The 21200-nt window shown below is 38.3% G+C and overlaps 3 protein-coding genes across 3 annotated transcripts; all 3 read right to left on the bottom strand.

Moving 5' to 3' along the window:
• Positions 1–950: 950 nt before the first annotated feature.
• Positions 951–6542, bottom strand: LOC131344809 (gap junction alpha-8 protein-like). Its single transcript, XM_058377295.1, has 2 exons — positions 6439–6542; positions 951–4369 (listed from the first exon to the last, which is right to left on the bottom strand). Exon 2 carries the CDS (start codon positions 4358–4360, stop codon positions 3527–3529), a length of 834 nt encoding a protein of 277 aa, XP_058233278.1. The 5' UTR covers positions 4361–4369; positions 6439–6542; the 3' UTR covers positions 951–3526.
• A 1486-nt stretch (positions 6543–8028) lies between these two features.
• On the bottom strand, positions 8029–13623 carry LOC131344765 (gap junction alpha-8 protein-like). The gene is made up of 2 exons (XM_058377236.1): positions 13502–13623; positions 8029–11447 (listed from the first exon to the last, which is right to left on the bottom strand). Exon 2 carries the CDS (start codon positions 11436–11438, stop codon positions 10605–10607), a length of 834 nt encoding a protein of 277 aa, XP_058233219.1. The 5' UTR covers positions 11439–11447; positions 13502–13623; the 3' UTR covers positions 8029–10604.
• A 1468-nt stretch (positions 13624–15091) lies between these two features.
• Positions 15092–20701, bottom strand: LOC131344760 (gap junction alpha-8 protein-like). Its single transcript, XM_058377232.1, has 2 exons — positions 20591–20701; positions 15092–18500 (listed from the first exon to the last, which is right to left on the bottom strand). Exon 2 carries the CDS (start codon positions 18489–18491, stop codon positions 17658–17660), a length of 834 nt encoding a protein of 277 aa, XP_058233215.1. The 5' UTR covers positions 18492–18500; positions 20591–20701; the 3' UTR covers positions 15092–17657.
• Between the last annotated feature and the right edge of the window lie 499 nt (positions 20702–21200).

Below are 21200 nucleotides of genomic sequence, written 5' to 3'. Positions count from 1 at the left end.
ATCAAGATTGACAGTTTCTGGTTTTAGCATATTGATCTCCAATAATACTGTTTTGACTCAAGTTGGCTTGATTTTGCAGAGCAAGCTAAACCTGTCTTTAGAAAGTTTGGCTTAGAGAAGGTCAGACAGTTGTTTGTTTCTCCTTTTGGTCTTCTATGCTTTCTTAGAGTCTAATTTCTGCCTTGGAATACAATTATAAAGTATGTGGTCAAAGAAGTGGAGAATCCACAGATTTATTAACCTCTTATTCTTTTCATGTGGACTGCTAGAGATGTTATGATGCACAAACCTGAATATTTGGAGAAGCTGGTAGCCTAATTTGGGTTTTGGCCCCTGTCTAAAGACGCCATAAACCAACCATGTGAGATAACTTAATATTCACCCAGGACTTCACACAGGTGCTTCGTGCCTACAGTTATTAAAAAAGAGAAATAAATGTGATTATGCAGACTAGGTGTTCTGTGCATGATCCTATTCTGTTCAACAAAAGTGTACACTGAGGATTCTGAATGTACTGTTCAACAAGAGGCAATATCAGGGAAGGAAGCGACGATATCAGAAGGAAGAAGTGATATCAGAGAGAGCTCCTCCCTTGTACCCTGAACAGCATTTATCATGTTGCATTATAAAATATTCTTAGGTCAAAATGAGAAAAGATGAGAGGGCTGGGGACAGTGTTTCGGGGTGGGAACGCTGGTTTTGTCCCATAACCCGAGCTGGCAAGGACTCCACAAGTTTGTGCAAGATCAACCCCATCTTCAGTAGAAGACTTTAATCATGAGGAAAATCTGACCATTTGTACAAAGCTGTTAACATGATCAGTATTACAAATTTGCTTACATTTAACAAAATTTTGCAGAAATAGTTTAATACTGAATTGTGTACTGTTATTCTGTTACACTTACCTTATCTCACTTAAGAAGTATAATCAACACACAACACATGGAAAACATTATTAATGGTCTTTATTAGAAGCAATTAGAATAAATACAAAATAAAAATACAGAATTAAAATGTTAAATAAAGTAAATCTTAAATATATGCTTTTTAAAAAAAATTCACATAGTTCACATAGTTGAATGTTTTTGTCCAATGTGAGTAGAAACACATTTCTTTGTTAACAGTGTGGATGACTCTACATAGTTGAGGTTACCTGAGAGACTTGAAGAGACTTTTTAAAGTCTAAATAATTAAAATTATCAGAAAAAAAACAAAAACAGGAGAGATAAATTGCACTTGAACAAAAGCATGCTAGCTGCTAAAGTAAGCTAGCTTCCTATTAATCATTTGGCACATAGTTCCAAGTTGTGTGTCTATGTATATATGTGCGAAATATATGTAATTTCACATTATGAAATTATTTTTACAGACAGTTCTCACTGTTGTTCACTAAAGTGACAATAACTAGCATGAAGAGTTCTATAGATAGCTATTCTGATTGATTCTGTTTGGACTCAAAGTGCAAAGTGAGTTGAAAATAGCTTTGCAGAATCAACCATATCTCGGTTTTCTAGTTACTAGCTAGAAATTGAAATAGAATTGAATATAGAAATAATAGAAAATAGCTCTGCAAAACAACCTTATCTTAGATTTCTTGCTAGTCTAGGTAACAGGATCTCCATTGCATTTTTAATATTTGGCATGCACCTTTATCCAGAGTAACTTATATTTCCTACAACTTGCTCAGTAGAACTGAGGTTCAAACTCACAACCTTCCAATCAGTAGGCCAACACCTTAACCACTGAGCTACTACATCCCCCTTGATTATGTGTTGGAATTTTGTCATTACCTACAGCACTGTGCTTCTGCAAAATAAAAACCTCAGGCATTTTTGAAATATACACAAATACACTCAGAGGGTAAGTAGGCTTGCCAGGCTATTCAGTGAAGAAATACTAGTGTCACATCACCACCATCCACAGGTCTCTATGGATTACACTCCCCATACACTCCTCTGCTCTCAGTTACTTCTGTTCAATCAAACACACACCCACAAATTGTTCAGAATGACTTTCTTTCAATTGAATCTTTTCATTAATTTCATTTCATTTTGTTGTAAAACATTACCAAGGCTTTTGTTGTTGTTGTTTTGAATTCGTCCCTAGTTTCTGTTCTCACATTGCTGACTTTGCCTTGCCTTGCCTTGCCTGTGTTGTTTGTCAAACACCTGACCATAGCCCGTCTCACGTTTTTGATCCTGCATGCTGATTTTGAGTTTTTCATTAAAGTGAATTTTACCTACAACTGCATCCGAGTCCACGAGTGTTACTAGATAACTAGGAGATTCTTGGGCACAGCTATTTAGCTAATCCTAATTAGAAAATAAATTCACTGGTAAGCAAATACACAATGCTGTTATCCAACGTTACCCACAGGAACCAGGTGTGGATTTATAGAAACAGAGACAGAAGGAAAGGAACACAAAAGCAGCCCAGAAGCAGATGGACTTTTAGTCTCAAGTGACATTTTACAGTGGCTTAGTAATTAGGCCTAGACTGTAGCTAACTTACATTTTGCATGTTAAGTGTTAAATACTGTAATTAAAGAAGCTATGTTGTGGTCATTCAGTCTCCATTAATGTTAAAAACCTGAATCCTACACCTTTACAGGATTGTTCATTAATATTTTATATATGTAGTTCATGTGAACACGTAACTTCATACAGAACACACATACAGATGAACATACACATGAACATATAGAACACAGACTTTGGCTCATTAGCAGGCATTAGGTTGAGTGAAAATCTTAACACTCTACAGTGGACGTTTCTGTAAATTATGATATTTCACAGTTTGTTATTTCCTGATTGAGCAGATCAATCAATTTTTGCAAACTTCTTCTCGTTCACAGAAACCCTGCTTTCTATCTTTCTGTCTAATGCTTGACAGTCAGTGTTCTTTTTATCTCTGTTTTCCATCCTTAAATCCTGTTGGAAAATCGCTTTGGGAGCATGAAGTGGAATTTCATCCCGCCCTCTGATTTTCCAAAACACTGACTGCACTGATTGTCCAAGCTCAAACGTAATGTTGATCATTAGAGTGTTTCTCTTTAGAAGCACTCTTATGCGGTTTGGTGCGAACGTCCTTTTTGGGATGATCTTTGTGTGGTGTCAGTGACAGTTTAAGTATGTTGGAAGCATATCCCCTGATGAGTGTGGCATTCTTTTACTCGAATCCACGACAGACTCAGTGTAGCTGCTGTTTTATAATTTATCATTTTATATTTTATCATTTTTTATATGTTCATAATTTTATATAATCTTACATTCTTTTACTATTTGTATTGTTATTTAGTTTATTATTATTTGTATTGTGCAATCTTTTTTATTTATGTATTTTCTTTTATAATTTTTACATAATTTCTTTTCTTTTACTATCTGTCTTTTTAATTCTCTTTCTTTCTATCTTTAGGTTAAAAACCTGCACGTTAACTGTCTGTTGAACTGCTGTAACAATTGAATTTCCCCACTGTGGGATCAATAAAGTTTTATCTTATCTCTTATCTTATCTCTTCTGCCGGAAGTTAGAGCTTGCCTTTTTCCTGGCAAGTTCGTGCCCGAACCTTGGCTGACTGCGGCTTTTCTGGAGTGTTCTCTGTACTTCGAGGGATCCCTTGCTGCTGACTTTGGTTCTTCTCCTCCAGGTTACATGTAATGTGCATCTTAAGAAGGTGTAAAAGCTCTATAACATTGAGCAACACAGAGACTGCAGCGATGACCTGAATATATATAGTGAAAATGGTCTTTTCAGTGGGCCGAGAGACAAAACAGTCCACCGTGTGGGGGCAGGGACTTCGCTGGCATTCATACTTGGGTTGAATAACAAATCCATAGAGGAACCACAACCCGACAATAAAGCCAATCTCAATTAGGACCTTGAGGATGATGCTGACAGTATATGCAACCAGTACCTTCCCCGTGAGCTTATTTGTCTTGGGTCGCGGTTTCCCATCTTTATTCTCTTCTGGCATCATCTCTATCTTACATTCTTTGCCGTTTCTTTCCTTCTGTCTTCCATGCTGGTCCTCTTTCTCCTCTTCTTTCTCCTTGTGTTTCTTCAGGGCCACGTAGCCAAAATATAAAACAGTGGGCATGGAAACAAAGACGACCTGCAGAATAAAGTAGCGGAAATGAGAGACAGGAAAAGCCTTGTCATAGCACATAGCCTCACAGCCGGGCTGTTGGGTGTTGCAGACAAAATCTTTCTGTTCATCATTCCACGCAGACTCAGCTGCAGTACATAAGATGAGGACACGGAAGAGAAAAAGAACACTGAGCCACACGCGTCCCACACTAGTTGAGTACTCGAGGCTGTCATCTACCAGCTTTTCTAGAAATGTCCACTCACCTATGGACATCCTTTGCACCTGCAGACACACAGACATACACAATTTATTATCATTATTATTATTATTATCATTATTATTATTATTATTATTATTATTATTATTAAATCAAATGTTCAATCTTCATAACAGGTACATTATAAAACCACAGTAAACTGATTCTATTTGGTTTAATATCATTGCCATTTTAGGACTTCTAACAGCCCAGTTGTTACAGCCTGCATATACACTATATTGCCAAAAGTATTCGCTCACCTGCCTTGACTCGCATATGAACTTAAGTGACATCCCATTCCTAATCCATAGGGTTCAATATGACGTTGGTCCACCCTTTGCAGCTATAACATCTTCAACTCTTCTGGGAAGGCTGTCCACAAGGTTTAGGAGTGTGTTTATGGGAATTTTTTTTTACCATTCTTCTAGAAGCGCATTTGTGAGGTCACACACTGATGTTGGACGAGAAGGCCTGGCTCTCAGTCTCCGCTCTAATTCATCCCAAAGGTGTTCTATCGGGTTGAGGTCAGGACTGAGGCCAGTCAAGTTCATCCACACCAGACTCTGTCATCCATGTCTTTATGGACCTTGCTTTGTGCACTGGTTCACAGTCATGTTGGAAGAGGAAGGGGCCAGCTCCAAACTGTTCCCACAAAGTTGGGAGCATGGAATTGTCCAAAATGTCTTGGTATGCTGAAGTATTCAGAGTTCCTTTCACTGGAACTAAGGGGCCAAGCCCAGCTCCTGAAAATAATCCCCCCTCCACCAAACTTTACACTTGGCACAATGCAGTCAGACAAGTACCGTTCTCCTGGCAACCGCCAAACCCAGACTCGTCCATCAGATTGCCAGATGGAGAAGCGCGATTCTTCACTCCAGAGAACGCGTCTCCACTGCTCTAGAGTCCAGTGGCGGCGTGCTTTACACCACTGCATCTGACGCTTTGTATTGCACTTGGTGATGTATGGCTTGGATGCAGCTGCTCGGCCATGGAAACCCATTCCATGAAGCTCTCTGCGCACTGTTCTTGAGCTAATCTGAAGGCCACATGAAGTTTGGAGGTCTGTAGCGATTTACTCTTCGAGTCAAGTTGGCGACCTCTTCGCACTATGCGCCTCAGCATCCGCTGACCCCGCTCCGTCAGTTTACGTGGCCTACCACTTCGTGGCTGAGTTGCTGTCGTTCCCAAACACTTCCACGTTCTTATAATACAGCTGACAGTTGACTGTGGAATATTTAGGAGCGAGGAAATTTCACGACTGGATTTGTTGCACAGGTGGCATCCTATCACAGTTCCACGCTGGAATTCACTGAGCTCCTGAGAGCGACCCATTCTTTCACAAATGTTTGTAAAAACAGTCTGCATGCCTAGGTGCTTGATTTTATACACCTGTGGCCATGGAAGTGATTGGAACACCTGATTCTGATTATTTGGATGGGTGAGCGAATACTTTTGGCAATATTGTGTATGACCAATATATAATTTAATTTGACCAATGAAGCAAATATATAAATCAGTGACTCTTATTTATTATTTTAGTCTACACAAGAAATCTTGTTTGTTCCATATCTCAACTTTACTGACTTCACTCTCCTTTCTAACATTATAGCACTCTGGGTTTCTCGCGTACTTTTGCTAGGCCCAGGGGACAAACATTGTTACTTTGGCATTTGCTGTGATTTGCATCTGTGTAAACATCCTTTAAATCAAAACTTATCTGTCTTATCTGTGCTGTTCTTTTTGCCCCAAAGGACTGCTTTTTTCATGTAAATACTGCCGCAAGCTGGAAGCGGTTACATACTGTTACAGATCAGTGCTTCATCCTCACTAAAATATTATTTATTTATTTATTTATTTATTCATTCATTCATTCATTCATTCATTCATTCATTTTTTTATTTTTTTAATTTAAATTAAATTAAATGTTCAATCTTCATAACAGGTATATTATAAAACCACAGTAAACTGATTCTATTTGGTTTAATATCATTACCATTTTAGGACTTCTAACAGCCCAGTTGTTACAGCCTGCATATATGACCAATATATAATTTAATTTGACCAATTTGTCAGAACTGTGACCCATGATCCCTACCTGTCTCTCTGTTTTTCCTGTTCTTCTGATGATCCTGTAGCTCTGTATGTCTGTTTAGCTGAAACCAAGCTTCTAATGATGCTGTGATGTTCCTGTTGTCCACAGTAAGAGAGCAAAGGGAGAGCAACTTTCCCAGGCCCTCCCACAGGAACCTGGTCCAGGAAAAGGGATGGATATGTTCAAAAATAGCCCACTTTCTCTTCTGCCTTTACACTGGCCAAATGTCACCACGGAGATATTCAACCCTTAGGTCATGAAACTATATGTTTATACTAAGATGTCTTCAGACTCCTCAGTTATCTCCTTATGATCCTGATGAAGTGCTCAACATCTACCTTAATTTCTCATGTTTTTGTTTTGACAGCCTGCTGCATAAAGCTGACCATAAAAGTTTTTTGGCCTTTAAAACATTTAAGTCTTTTAAGAAACCAGTCAAAATTACAGTTGAGTGCATTTGCATCCTATTGTTTTTGGGTGAAGAAAAATACTTTACAATATTTTAATTTTAATTTTAAGATTCTAAATCTACATATCACTCAACTGTAAACCCTACCATGCACTATCATGCCTATGCCTAGTTAATGCATTGATGAGATTAAGATCAAGATTGACAGTTTCTGGTTTTAGCATATTGATCTCCAATAATACTGTTTTGACTCAAGTTGGCTTGTTTTTGCAGAGTAAGCTAAACCTTTCACACAAATATAACATATACATGTAAACTACTGTCTTGTACATTAGAAAGTTGGGCTTAGAGAAGGTCAGACAGTTGTTTGTTTCTCCTTTTGGTCTTCTATGCTTTCTTAGAGTCTAATTTCTGCCTTGGAATACAATTATACAGTATGTGGTCAAAGAAGTGGAGAATCCACAGATTTATTAACCTCTTATTCTTTTCATGTGGACTACTAGAGATGTTATGATGCACAAACTTGAGTATTAGGAGAAGCTGGTAGCCTAATTTGGGTTTTGGCCCCTGTCTAAAGACGCCATAAACCAACCATGTGAGATAACTTAATATTCACCCAGGACTTCACACAGGTGCTTCGTGCCTACAGTTATTAAAAAAGAGAAATAAATGTGATTATGCAGACTAGGTGTTCTGTGCATGATCCTATTCTGTTCAACAAAAGTGTACACTGAGGATTCTGAATGTACTGTTCAACAAGAGGCAATATCAGGGAAGGAAGCGACGATATCAGAAGGAAGAAGTGATATCAGAGAGAGCTCCTCCCTTGTACCCTGAACAGCATTTATCATGTTGCATTATAAAATATTCTTAGGTCAAAATGAGAAAAGATGAAAGGGCTGGGGACAGTGTTTCGGGGTGGGAACGTTGGTTTTGTCCCATAACCCGAGCTGGCAAGGACTCCACAAGTTTGTGCAAGATCAACCCCATCTTCAGTAGAAGACTTTAATCATGAGGAAAATCTGACCATTTGTACAAAGCTGTTAACATGATCAGTATTACAAATTTGCTTACATTTAACAAAATTTTGCAGAAATAGTTTAATACTGAATTGTGTACTGTTATTCTGTTACACTTACCTTATCTCACTTAAGAAGTATAATCAACACACAACACATGGAAAACATTATTAATGGTCTTTATTAGAAGCAATTAGAATAAATACAAAATAAAAATACAGAATTAAAATGTTAAATAAAGTAAATCTTAAATATATGCTTTTTAAAAAAAATTCACATAGTTCACATAGTTGAATGTTTTTGTCCAATGTGAGTAGAAACACATTTCTTTGTTAACAGTGTGGATGACTCTACATAGTTGAGGTTACCTGAGAGACTTGAAGAGACTTTTTAAAGTCTAAATAATTAAAATTATCAGAAAAAAAACAAAAACAGGAGAGATAAATTGCACTTGAACAAAAGCATGCTAGCTGCTAAAGTAAGCTAGCTTCCTATTAATCATTTGGCACATAGTTCCAAGTTGTGTGTCTATGTATATATGTGCGAAATATATGTAATTTCACATTATGAAATTATTTTTACAGACAGTTCTCACTGTTGTTCACTAAAGTGACAATAACTAGCATGAAGAGTTCTATAGATAGCTATTCTGATTGATTCTGTTTGGACTCAAAGTGCAAAGTGAGTTGAAAATAGCTTTGCAGAATCAACCATATCTCGGTTTTCTAGTTACTAGCTAGAAATTGAAATAGAATTGAATATAGAAATAATAGAAAATAGCTCTGCAAAACAACCTTATCTTAGATTTCTTGCTAGTCTAGGTAACAGGATCTCCATTGCATTTTTAATATTTGGCATGCACCTTTATCCAGAGTAACTTATATTTCCTACAACTTGCTCAGTAGAACTGAGGTTCAAACTCACAACCTTACAATCAGTAGGCCAACACCTTAACCACTGAGCTACTACATCCCCCTTGATTATGTGTTGGAATTTTGTCATTACCTACAGCACTGTGCTTCTGCAAAATAAAAACCTCAGGCATTTTTGAAATATACACAAATACACTCAGAGGGTAAGTAGGCTTGCCAGGCTATTCAGTGAAGAAATACTAGTGTCACATCACCACCATCCACAGGTCTCTATGGATTACACTCCCCATACACTCCTCTGCTCTCAGTTACTTCTGTTCAATCAAACACACACCCACAAATTGTTCAGAATGACTTTCTTTCAATTGAATCTTTTCATTAATTTCATTTCATTTTGTTGTAAAACATTACCAAGGCTTTTGTTGTTGTTGTTTTGAATTCGTCCCTAGTTTCTGTTCTCACATTGCTGACTTTGCCTTGCCTTGCCTTGCCTGTGTTGTTTGTCAAACACCTGACCATAGCCCGTCTCACATTTTTGATCCTGCATGCTGATTTTGAGTTTTTCATTAAAGTGAATTTTACCTACAACTGCATCCGAGTCCACGAGTGTTACTAGATAACTAGGAGATTCTTGGGCACTGCTATTTAGCTAATCCTAATTAGAAAATAAATTCACTGGTAAGCAAATACACAATGCTGTTATCCAACATTACCCACAGGAACCAGGTGTGGATTTATAGAAACAGAGACAGAAGGAAAGGAACACAAAAGCAGCCCAGAAGCAGATGGACTTTTAGTCTCAAGTGACATTTTACAGTGGCTTAGTAATTAGGCCTAGACTGTAGCTAACTTACATTTTGCATGTTAAGTGTTAAATACTGTAATTAAAGAAGCTATGTTGTGGTCATTCAGTCTCCATTAATGTTAAAAACCTGAATCCTACACCTTTACAGGATTGTTCATTAATATTTTATATATGTAGTTCATGTGAACACGTAACTTCATACAGAACACACATACAGATGAACATACACATGAACATATAGAACACAGACTTTGGCTCATTAGCAGGCATTAGGTTGAGTGAAAATCTTAACACTCTACAGTGGACTTTTCTGTAAATTATGATATTTCACAGTTTGTTATTTCCTGATTGAGCAGATCAATCAATTTTTGCAAACTTCTTCTCGTTCACAGAAACCCTGCTTTCTATCTTTCTGTCTAATGCTTGACAGTCAGTGTTCTTTTTATCTCTCTTTTCCATCCTTAAATTCTGTTGGAAAATCGCTTTGGGAGCATGAAGTGGAATTTCATCCCGCCCTCTGATTTTCCAAAACACTGACTGCACTGATTGTCCAAGCTCATACGTAATGTTGATCATTAGAGTGTTTCTCTTTAGAAGCACTCTTATGCGGTTTGGTGCGAACGTCCTTTTTGGGATGATCTTTGTGTGGTGTCAGTGACAGTTTAAGTATGTTGGAAGCATATCCCCTGATGAGTGTGGCATTCTTTTACTCGAATCCACGACAGACTCAGTGTAGCTGCTGTTTTATAATTTATCATTTTATATTTTATAATTTTTTATATGTTCATAATTTTATATAATCTTACATTCTTTTACTATTTGTATTGTTATTTAGTTTATTATTATTTGTATTGTGCAATCTTTTTTATTTATGTATTTTCTTTTATAATTTTTACATAATTTCTTTTCTTTTACTATCTGTCTTTTTAATTCTCTTTCTTTCTATCTTTAGGTTAAAAACCTGCACGTTAACTGTCTGTTGAACTGCTGTAACAATTGAATTTCCCCACTGTGGGATCAATAAAGTTTTATCTTATCTCTTATCTTATCTCTTCTGCCGGAAGTTAGAGCTTGCCTTTTTCCTGGCAAGTTCGTGCCCGAACCTTGGCTGACTGCGGCTTTTCTGGAGTGTTCTCTGTACTTCGAGGGATCCCTTGCTGCTGACTTTGGTTCTTCTCCTCCAGGTTACATGTAATGTGCATCTTAAGAAGGTGTAAAAGCTCTATAACATTGAGCAACACAGAGACTGCAGCGATGACCTGAGTATATATAGTGAAAATGGTCTTTTCAGTGGGCCGAGAGACAAAACAGTCCACCGTGTGGGGGCAGGGACTTCGCTGGCATTCATACTTGGGTTGAATAACAAATCCATAGAGGAACCACAACCCGACAATAAAGCCAATCTCAATTAGGACCTTGAGGATGATGCTGACAGTATATGCAACCAGTACCTTCCCCGTGAGCTTATTTGTCTTGGGTCGCGGTTTCCCATCTTTATTCTCTTCTGGCATCATCTCTATCTTACATTCTTTGCCGTTTCTTTCCTTCTGTCTTCCATGCTGGTCCTCTTTCTCCTCTTCTTTCTCCTTGTGTTTCTTCAGGGCCACGTAGCCAAAATATAAAACAGTGGGCATGGAAACAAAGACGACCTGCAGAATAAAGTAGCGGAAATGAGAGACAGGAAAAGCCTTGTCATAGCACATAGCCTCACAGCCGGGCTGTTGGGTGTTGCAGACAAAATCTTTCTGTTCATCATTCCACGCAGACTCAGCTGCAGTACATAAGATGAGGACACGGAAGAGAAAAAGAACACTGAGCCACACGCGTCCCACACTAGTTGAGTACTCGAGGCTGTCATCTACCAGCTTTTCTAGAAATGTCCACTCACCTATGGACATCCTTTGCACCTGCAGACACACAGACATACACAATTTATTATCATTATTATTATTATTATTATTATTATTATTATTATTAAATCAAATGTTCAATCTTCATAACAGGTACATTATAAAACCACAGTAAACTGATTCTATTTGGTTTAATATCATTGCCATTTTAGGACTTCTAACAGCCCAGTTGTTACAGCCTGCATATACACTATATTGCCAAAAGTATTCGCTCACCTGCCTTGACTCGCATATGAACTTAAGTGACATCCCATTCCTAATCCATAGGGTTCAATATGACGTTGGTCCACCCTTTGCAGCTATAACATCTTCAACTCTTCTGGGAAGGCTGTCCACAAGGTTTAGGAGTGTGTTTATGGGAATTTTTTTTTACCATTCTTCTAGAAGCGCATTTGTGAGGTCACACACTGATGTTGGACGAGAAGGCCTGGCTCTCAGTCTCCGCTCTAATTCATCCCAAAGGTGTTCTATCGGGTTGAGGTCAGGACTGAGGCCAGTCAAGTTCATCCACACCAGACTCTGTCATCCATGTCTTTATGGACCTTGCTTTGTGCACTGGTTCACAGTCATGTTGGAAGAGGAAGGGGCCAGCTCCAAACTGTTCCCACAAAGTTGGGAGCATGGAATTGTCCAAAATGTCTTGGTATGCTGAAGTATTCAGAGTTCCTTTCACTGGAACTAAGGGGCCAAGCCCAGCTCCTGAAAATAATCCCCCCTCCACCAAACTTTACACTTGGCACAATGCAGTCAGACAAGTACCGTTCTCCTGGCAACCGCCAAACCCAGACTCGTCCATCAGATTGCCAGATGGAGAAGCGCGATTCTTCACTCCAGAGAACGCGTCTCCACTGCTCTAGAGTCCAGTGGCGGCGTGCTTTACACCACTGCATCTGACGCTTTGTATTGCACTTGGTGATGTATGGCTTGGATGCAGCTGCTCGGCCATGGAAACCCATTCCATGAAGCTCTCTGCGCACTGTTCTTGAGCTAATCTGAAGGCCACATGAAGTTTGGAGGTCTTTAGCGATTTACTCCTCGAGTCAAGTTGGCGACCTCTTCGCACTATGTGCCTCAGCATCCGCTGACCCCGCTCCGTCAGTTTACGTGGCCTACCACTTCGTGGCTGAGTTGCTGTCGTTCCCAAACACTTCCACGTTCTTATAATACAGCTGACAGTTGACTGTGGAATATTTAGGAGCGAGGAAATTTCACGACTGGATTTGTTGCACAGGTGGCATCCTATCACAGTTCCACGCTGGAATTCACTGAGCTCCTGAGAGCGACCCATTCTTTCACAAATGTTTGTAAAAACAGTCTGCATGCCTAGGTGCTTGATTTTATACACCTGTGGCCATGGAAGTGATTGGAACACCTGATTCTGATTATTTGGATGGGTGAGCGAATACTTTTGGCAATATTGTGTATGACCAATATATAATTTAATTTGACCAATGAAGCAAATATATAAATCAGTGACTCTTATTTATTATTTTAGTCTACACAAGAAATCTTGTTTGTTCCATATCTCAACTTTACTGACTTCACTCTCCTTTCTAACATTATAGCACTCTGGGTTTCTCGCGTACTTTTGCTAGGCCCAGGGGACAAACATTGTTACTTTGGCATTTGCTGTGATTTGCATCTGTGTAAACATCCTTTAAATCAAAACTTATCTGTCTTATCTGTGCTGTTCTTTTTGCCCCAAAGGACTGCTTTTTTCATGTAAATACTGCCGCAAGCTGGAAGCGGTTACATACTGTTACAGATCAGTGCTTCATCCTCACTAAAATATTATTTATTTATTTATTTATTTATTTATTCATTCATTCATTCATTCATTCATTCATTTTTTTATTTTTTTAATTTAAATTAAATTAAATGTTCAATCTTCATAACAGGTATATTATAAAACCACAGTAAACTGATTCTATTTGGTTTAATATCATTACCATTTTAGGACTTCTAACAGCCCAGTTGTTACAGCCTGCATATATGACCAATATATAATTTAATTTGACCAATTTGTCAGAACTGTGACCCATGATCCCTACCTGTCTCTCTGTTTTTCCTGTTCTTCTGATGATCCTGTAGCTCTGTATGTCTGTTTAGCTGAAACCAAGCTTCTAATGATGCTGTGATGTTCCTGTTGTCCACAGTAAGAGAGCAAAGGGAGAGCAACTTTCCCAGGCCCTCCCACAGGAACCTGGTCCAGGAAAAGGGATGGATATGTTCAAAAATAGCCCACTTTCTCTTCTGCCTTTACACTGGCCAAATGTCACCACGGAGATATTCAACCCTTAGGTCATGAAACTATATGTTTATACTAAGATGTCTTCAGACTCCTCAGTTATCTCCTTATGATCCTGATGAAGTGCTCAACATCTACCTTAATTTCTCATGTTTTTGTTTTGACAGCCTGCTGCATAAAGCTGACCATAAAAGTTTTTTGGCCTTTAAAACATTTAAGTCTTTTAAGAAACCAGTCAAAATTACAGTTGAGTGCATTTGCATCCTATTGTTTTTGGGTGAAGAAAAATACTTTACAACATTTTAATTTTAATTTTAAGATTCTAAATCTACATATCACTCAACTGTAAACCCTACCATGCACTATCATGCCTATGCCTAGTTAATGCATTGATGAGATTAAGATCAAGATTGACAGTTTCTGGTTTTAGCATATTGATCTCCAATAATACTGTTTTGACTCAAGTTGGCTTGTTTTTGCAGAGTAAGCTAAACCTTTCACACAAATATAACATATACATGTAAACTACTGTCTTGTACATTAGAAAGTTGGGCTTAGAGAAGGTCAGACAGTTGTTTGTTTCTCCTTTTGGTCTTCTATGCTTTCTTAGAGTCTAATTTCTGCCTTGGAATACAATTATACAGTATGTGGTCAAAGAAGTGGAGAATCCACAGATTTATTAACCTCTTATTCTTTTCATGTGGACTACTAGAGATGTTATGATGCACAAACTTGAGTATTAGGAGAAGCTGGTAGCCTAATTTGGGTTTTGGCCCCTGTCTAAAGACGCCATAAACCAACCATGTGAGATAACTTAATATTCACACAGGACTTCACACAGGTGCTTCGTGCCTACAGTTATTAAAAAAGAGAAATAAATGTGATTATGCAGACTAGGTGTTCTGTGCATGATCCTATTCTGTTCAACAAAAGTGTACACTGAGGATTCTGAATGTACTGTTCAACAAGAGGCAATATCAGGGAAGGAAGCGACGATATCAGAAGGAAGAAGTGATATCAGAGAGAGCTCCTCCCTTGTACCCTGAACAGCATTTATCATGTTGCATTATAAAATATTCTTAGGTCAAAATGAGAAAAGATGAAAGGGCTGGGGACAGTGTTTCGGGGTGGGAACGTTGGTTTTGTCCCATAACCCGAGCTGGCAAGGACTCCACAAGTTTGTGCAAGATCAACCCCATCTTCAGTAGAAGACTTTAATCATGAGGAAAATCTGACCATTTGTACAAAGCTGTTAACATGATCAGTATTACAAATTTGCTTACATTTAACAAAATTTTGCAGAAATAGTTTAATACTGAATTGTGTACTGTTATTCTGTTACACTTACCTTATCTCACTTAAGAAGTATAATCAACACACAACACATGGAAAACATTATTAATGGTCTTTATTAGAAGCAATTAGAATAAATACAAAATAAAAATACAGAATTAAAATGTTAAATAAAGTAAATCTTAAATATATGCTTTTTAAAAAAAATTCACATAGTTCACATAGTTGAATGTTTTTGTCCAATGTGAGTAGAAACACATTTCTTTGTTAACAGTGTGGATGACTCTACATAGTTGAGGTTACCTGAGAGACTTGAAGAGACTTTTTAAAGTCTAAATAATTAAAATTATCAGAAAAAAAACAAAAACAGGAGAGATAAATTGCACTTGAACAAAAGCATGCTAGCTGCTAAAGTAAGCTAGCTTCCTATTAATCATTTGGCACATAGTTCCAAGTTGTGTGTCTATGTATATATGTGCGAAATATATGTAATTTCACATTATGAAATTATTTTTACAGACAGTTCTCACTGTTGTTCACTAAAGTGACAATAACTAGCATGAAGAGTTCTATAGATAGCTATTCTGATTGATTCTGTTTGGACTCAAAGTGCAAAGTGAGTTGAAAATAGCTTTGCAGAATCAACCATATCTCGGTTTTCTAGTTACTAGCTAGAAATTGAAATAGAATTGAATATAGAAATAATAGAAAATAGCTCTGCAAAACAACCTTATCTTAGATTTCTTGCTAGTCTAGGTAACAGGATCTCCATTGCATTTTTAATATTTGGCATGCACCTTTATCCAGAGTAACTTATATTTCCTACAACTTGCTCAGTAGAACTGAGGTTCAAACTCACAACCTTACAATCAGTAGGCCAACACCTTAACCACTGAGCTACTACATCCCCCTTGATTATGTGTTGGAATTTTGTCATTACCTACAGCACTGTGCTTCTGCAAAATAAAAACCTCAGGCATTTTTGAAATATACACAAATACACTCAGAGGGTAAGTAGGCTTGCCAGGCTATTCAGTGAAGAAATACTAGTGTCACATCACCACCATCCACAGGTCTCTATGGATTACACTCCCCATACACTCCTCTGCTCTCAGTTACTTCTGTTCAATCAAACACACACCCACAAATTGTTCAGAATGACTTTCTTTCAATTGAATCTTTTCATTAATTTCATTTCATTTTGTTGTAAAACATTACCAAGGCTTTTGTTGTTGTTGTTTTGAATTCGTCCCTAGTTTCTGTTCTCACATTGCTGACTTTGCCTTGCCTTGCCTTGCCTGTGTTGTTTGTCAAACACCTGACCATAGCCCGTCTCACATTTTTGATCCTGCATGCTGATTTTGAGTTTTTCATTAAAGTGAATTTTACCTACAACTGCATCCGAGTCCACGAGTGTTACTAGATAACTAGGAGATTCTTGGGCACTGCTATTTAGCTAATCCTAATTAGAAAATAAATTCACTGGTAAGCAAATACACAATGCTGTTATCCAACATTACCCACAGGAACCAGGTGTGGATTTATAGAAACAGAGACAGAAGGAAAGGAACACAAAAGCAGCCCAGAAGCAGATGGACTTTTAGTCTCAAGTGACATTTTACAGTGGCTTAGTAATTAGGCCTAGACTGTAGCTAACTTACATTTTGCATGTTAAGTGTTAAATACTGTAATTAAAGAAGCTATGTTGTGGTCATTCAGTCTCCATTAATGTTAAAAACCTGAATCCTACACCTTTACAGGATTGTTCATTAATATTTTATATATGTAGTTCATGTGAACACGTAACTTCATACAGAACACACATACAGATGAACATACACATGAACATATAGAACACAGACTTTGGCTCATTAGCAGGCATTAGGTTGAGTGAAAATCTTAACACTCTACAGTGGACTTTTCTGTAAATTATGATATTTCACAGTTTGTTATTTCCTGATTGAGCAGATCAATCAATTTTTGCAAACTTCTTCTCGTTCACAGAAACCCTGCTTTCTATCTTTCTGTCTAATGCTTGACAGTCAGTGTTCTTTTTATCTCTCTTTTCCATCCTTAAATCCTGTTGGAAAATCGCTTTGGGAGCATAAAGTGGAATTTCATCCCGCCCTCTGATTTTCCAAAACACTGACTGCACTGATTGTCCAAGCTCATACGTAATGTTGATCATTAGAGTGTTTCTCTTTAGAAGCACTCTTATGCGGTTTGGTGCGAACGTCCTTTTTGGGATGATCTTTGTGTGGTGTCAGTGACACAGTTTAAGTATGTTGGAAGCATATCCCCTGATGAGTGTGGCATTCTTTTACTCGAATCCACGACAGACTCAGTGTAGCTGCTGTTTTATAATTTATCATTTTATATTTTATAATTTTTTATATGTTCATAATTTTATATAATCTTACATTCTTTTACTATTTGTATTGTTATTTAGTTTATTATTATTTGTATTGTGCAATCTTTTTTATTTATGTATTTTCTTTTATAATTTTTACATAATTTCTTTTCTTTTACTATCTGTCTTTTTAATTCTCTTTCTTTCTATCTTTAGGTTAAAAACCTGCACGTTAACTGTCTGTTGAACTGCTGTAACAATTGAATTTCCCCACTGTAGGATCAATAAAGTTTTATCTTATCTCTTCTGCCGGAAGTTAGAGCTTGCCTTTTTCCTGGCAAGTTCGTGCCCGAACCTTGGCTGACTGCGGCTTTTCTGGAGTGTTCTCTGTACTTCGAGGGATCCCTTGCTGCTGACTTTGGTTCTTCTCCTCCAGGTTACATGTAATGTGCATCTTAAGAAGGTGTAAAAGCTCTATAACATTGAGCAACACAGAGACTGCAGCGATGACCTGAGTATATATAGTGAAAATGGTCTTTTCAGTGGGCCGAGAGACAAAACAGTCCACCGTGTGGGGGCAGGGACTTCGCTGGCATTCATACTTGGGTTGAATAACAAATCCATAGAGGAACCACAACCCGACAATAAAGCCAATCTCAATTAGGACCTTGAGGATGATGCTGACAGTATATGCAACCAGTACCTTCCCCGTGAGCTTATTTGTCTTGGGTCGTGGTTTCCCATCTTTATTCTCTTCTGGCATCATCTCTATCTTACATTCTTTGCCGTTTCTTTCCTTCTCTCTTCCATGCTGGTCCTCTTTCTCCTCTTCTTTCTCCTTGTGTTTCTTCAGGGCCACGTAGCCAAAATATAAAACAGTGGGCATGGAAACAAAGACGACCTGCAGAATAAAGTAGCGGAAATGAGAGACAGGAAAAGCCTTGTCATAGCACATAGCCTCACAGCCGGGCTGTTGGGTGTTGCAGACAAAATCTTCCTGTTCATCATCCCACGCAGACTCAGCTGCAGTACATAAGATGAGGACACGGAAGAGAAAAAGAACACTGAGCCACACGCGTCCCACACTAGTTGAGTACTCGAGGCTGTCATCTACCCGCTTTTCTAGAAATGTCCACTCACCTTTGGACATCCTTTGCACCTGCAGACACACAGACATACACAATTTATTATCATTATTATTATTATTATTATTATTATTATTATTATTATTATTATTATTATTATTATTATTATTAAATCAAATGTTCAATCTTCAGAACAGGTACATTATAAAACCACGGTAAACTCATTCTATTTGGTTTAATATCATTGCCATTTTAGGACTTCTAACAGCCCAGTTGTTACAGCCTGCATATACACTATATTGCCAAAAGTATTCGCTCACCTGCCTTGACTCGCATATGAACTTAAGTGACATCCCATTCCTAATCCATAGGGTTCAATATGACGTCGGTCCACCCTTTGCAGCTATAACAGCTTCAACTCTTCTGGGAAGGCTGTCCACAAGGTTTAGGAGTGTGTTCATGGGAATTTTTGACCATTCTTCCAGAAGCGCATTTGTGAGGTCACACACTGATGTTGGACGAGAAGGCCTGGCTCTCAGTCTCCGCTCTAATTCATCCCAAAGGTGTTCTATCGGGTTGAGGTCAGGACTCTGTGCAGGCCAGTCAAGTTCATCCACACCAGACTCTGTCATCCATGTCTTTATGGACCTTGCTTTGTGCACTGGTGTACAGTCATGTTGGAAGAGGAAGGGGCCAGCTCCAAACTGTTCCCACAAAGTTGGGAGCATGGAATTGTCCAAAATGTCTTGGTATGCTGAAGCATTCAGAGTTCCTTTCACTGGAACTAAGGGGCCAAGCCCAGCTCCTGAAAAACAACCCCACACCATAATCCCCCCTCCACCAAACTTTACACTTGGCACAATGCAGTCAGACAAGTACCGTTCTCCTGGCAACCGCCAAACCCAGACTCGTCCATCAGATTGCCAGATGGAGAAGCGCGATTCTTCACTCCAGAGAACGCGTCTCCACTGCTCTAGAGTCCAGTGGCGGCGTGCTTTACACCACTGCATCTGACGCTTTGCATTGCACTTGGTGATGTATGGCTTGGATGCAGCTGCTCGGCCATGGAAACCCATTCCATGAAGCTCTCTGCGCACTGTTCTTGAGCTAATCTGAAGGCCACATGAAGTTTGGAGGTCTGTAGCGATTTACTCTTCGAGTCAAGTTGGCGACCTCTTCGCACTATGTGCCTCAGCATCCGCTGACCCCGCTCCGTCAGTTTACGTGGCCTACCACTTCGTGGCTGAGTTGCTGTCGTTCCCAAACACTTCCACGTTCTTATAATACAGCTGACAGTTGACTGTGGAATATTTAGGAGCGAGCAAATTTCACGACTGGATTTGTTGCACAGGTGGCATCCTATCACAGTTCCACGCTGGAATTCACTGAGCTCCTGAGAGCGACCCATTCTTTCACAAATGTTTATAAAAACAGTCTGCATGCCTAGGTGCTTGATTTTATACACCTGTGGCCATGGAAGTGATTGGAACACCTGATTCTGATTATTTGGATGGGTGAGCGAATACTTTTGGCAATATTGTGTATGACCAATATATAATTTAATTTGACCAATGAAGCAAATATATAAATCAGTGACTCTTATTTATTATTTTAGTCTACACAAGAAATCTTGTTTGTTCCATATCTCAACTTTACTGACTTCACTCTCCTTTCTAACATTATAGCACTCTGGGTTTCTCGCGTACTTTTGCTAGGCCCAGGGGACAAAACATTGTTACTTTGGCATTTGCTGTGATTTGCATCTGTGTAAACATCCTTTAAATCAAAACTTATCTGTCTTATCTGTGCTGTTCTTTTTGCCCCAAAGGACTGCTTTTTTCATGTAAATACTGCCGCAAGCTGGAAGCGGTTACATACTGTTACAGATCAGTGCTTCATCCTCACTAAAATATTATTATTATTATTGTTGTTGTTATTATTTATTTATTTATTTATTCATTTTTTTATTTTTTTAATTTAAATTAAATTAAATGTTCAATCTTCATAACAGGTATATTATAAAACCACAGTAAACTGATTCTATTTGGTTTAATATCATTACCATTTTCGGACTTCTAACAGCCCAGTTGTTACAGCCTGCATATATGACCAATATATAATTTAATTTGACCAATTTGTCAGAACTGTGACCCATGATCCCTACCTGTCTCTCTGTTTTTCCTGTTCTTCTGATGATCCTGTAGCTCTGTATGTCTGTTTAGCTGAAACCAAGCTTCTAATGATGCCGTGATGTTCCTGTTGTCGACAGTAAGAGAGCAAAGGGAGAGCAACTTTCCCAGGCCCTCCCACAGGAACCTGGTCCAGGAAAAGGGATGGATATGTTCAAAAATAGCCCACTTTCTCTTCTGCCTTTACACTGGCCAAATGTCACCACGGAGATATTCAACCCTTAGGTCATGAAACTATATGTTTATACTAAGATGTCTTCAGACTCCTCAGTTATCTCCTTATGATCCTGATGAAGTGCTCAACATCTACCTTAATTTCTCATGTTTTTGTTTTGACAGCCTGCTGCATAAAGCTGACCATAAAAGTTTTTTGGCCTTTAAAACATTTAAGTCTTTTAAGAAACCAGTCAAAATTACAGTTGAGTGCATTTGCATCCTATTGTTTTTGGGTGAAGAAAAATACTTTACAACATTTTAATTTTAATTTTAAGATTCTAAATCTACATATCACTCAACTGTAAACCCTACCATGCACTATCATGCCTATGCCTAGTTAATGCATTGATGAGATTAAGATCAAGATTG

Source organism: Hemibagrus wyckioides, linkage group LG24, assembly GCF_019097595.1.
Source record: "Hemibagrus wyckioides isolate EC202008001 linkage group LG24, SWU_Hwy_1.0, whole genome shotgun sequence".
Classification (NCBI taxonomy): domain Eukaryota; kingdom Metazoa; phylum Chordata; class Actinopteri; order Siluriformes; family Bagridae; genus Hemibagrus; species Hemibagrus wyckioides.
Note: the sequence above shows the minus strand (reverse complement) of the source record. Positions and strands in the feature narration are given on the sequence as shown.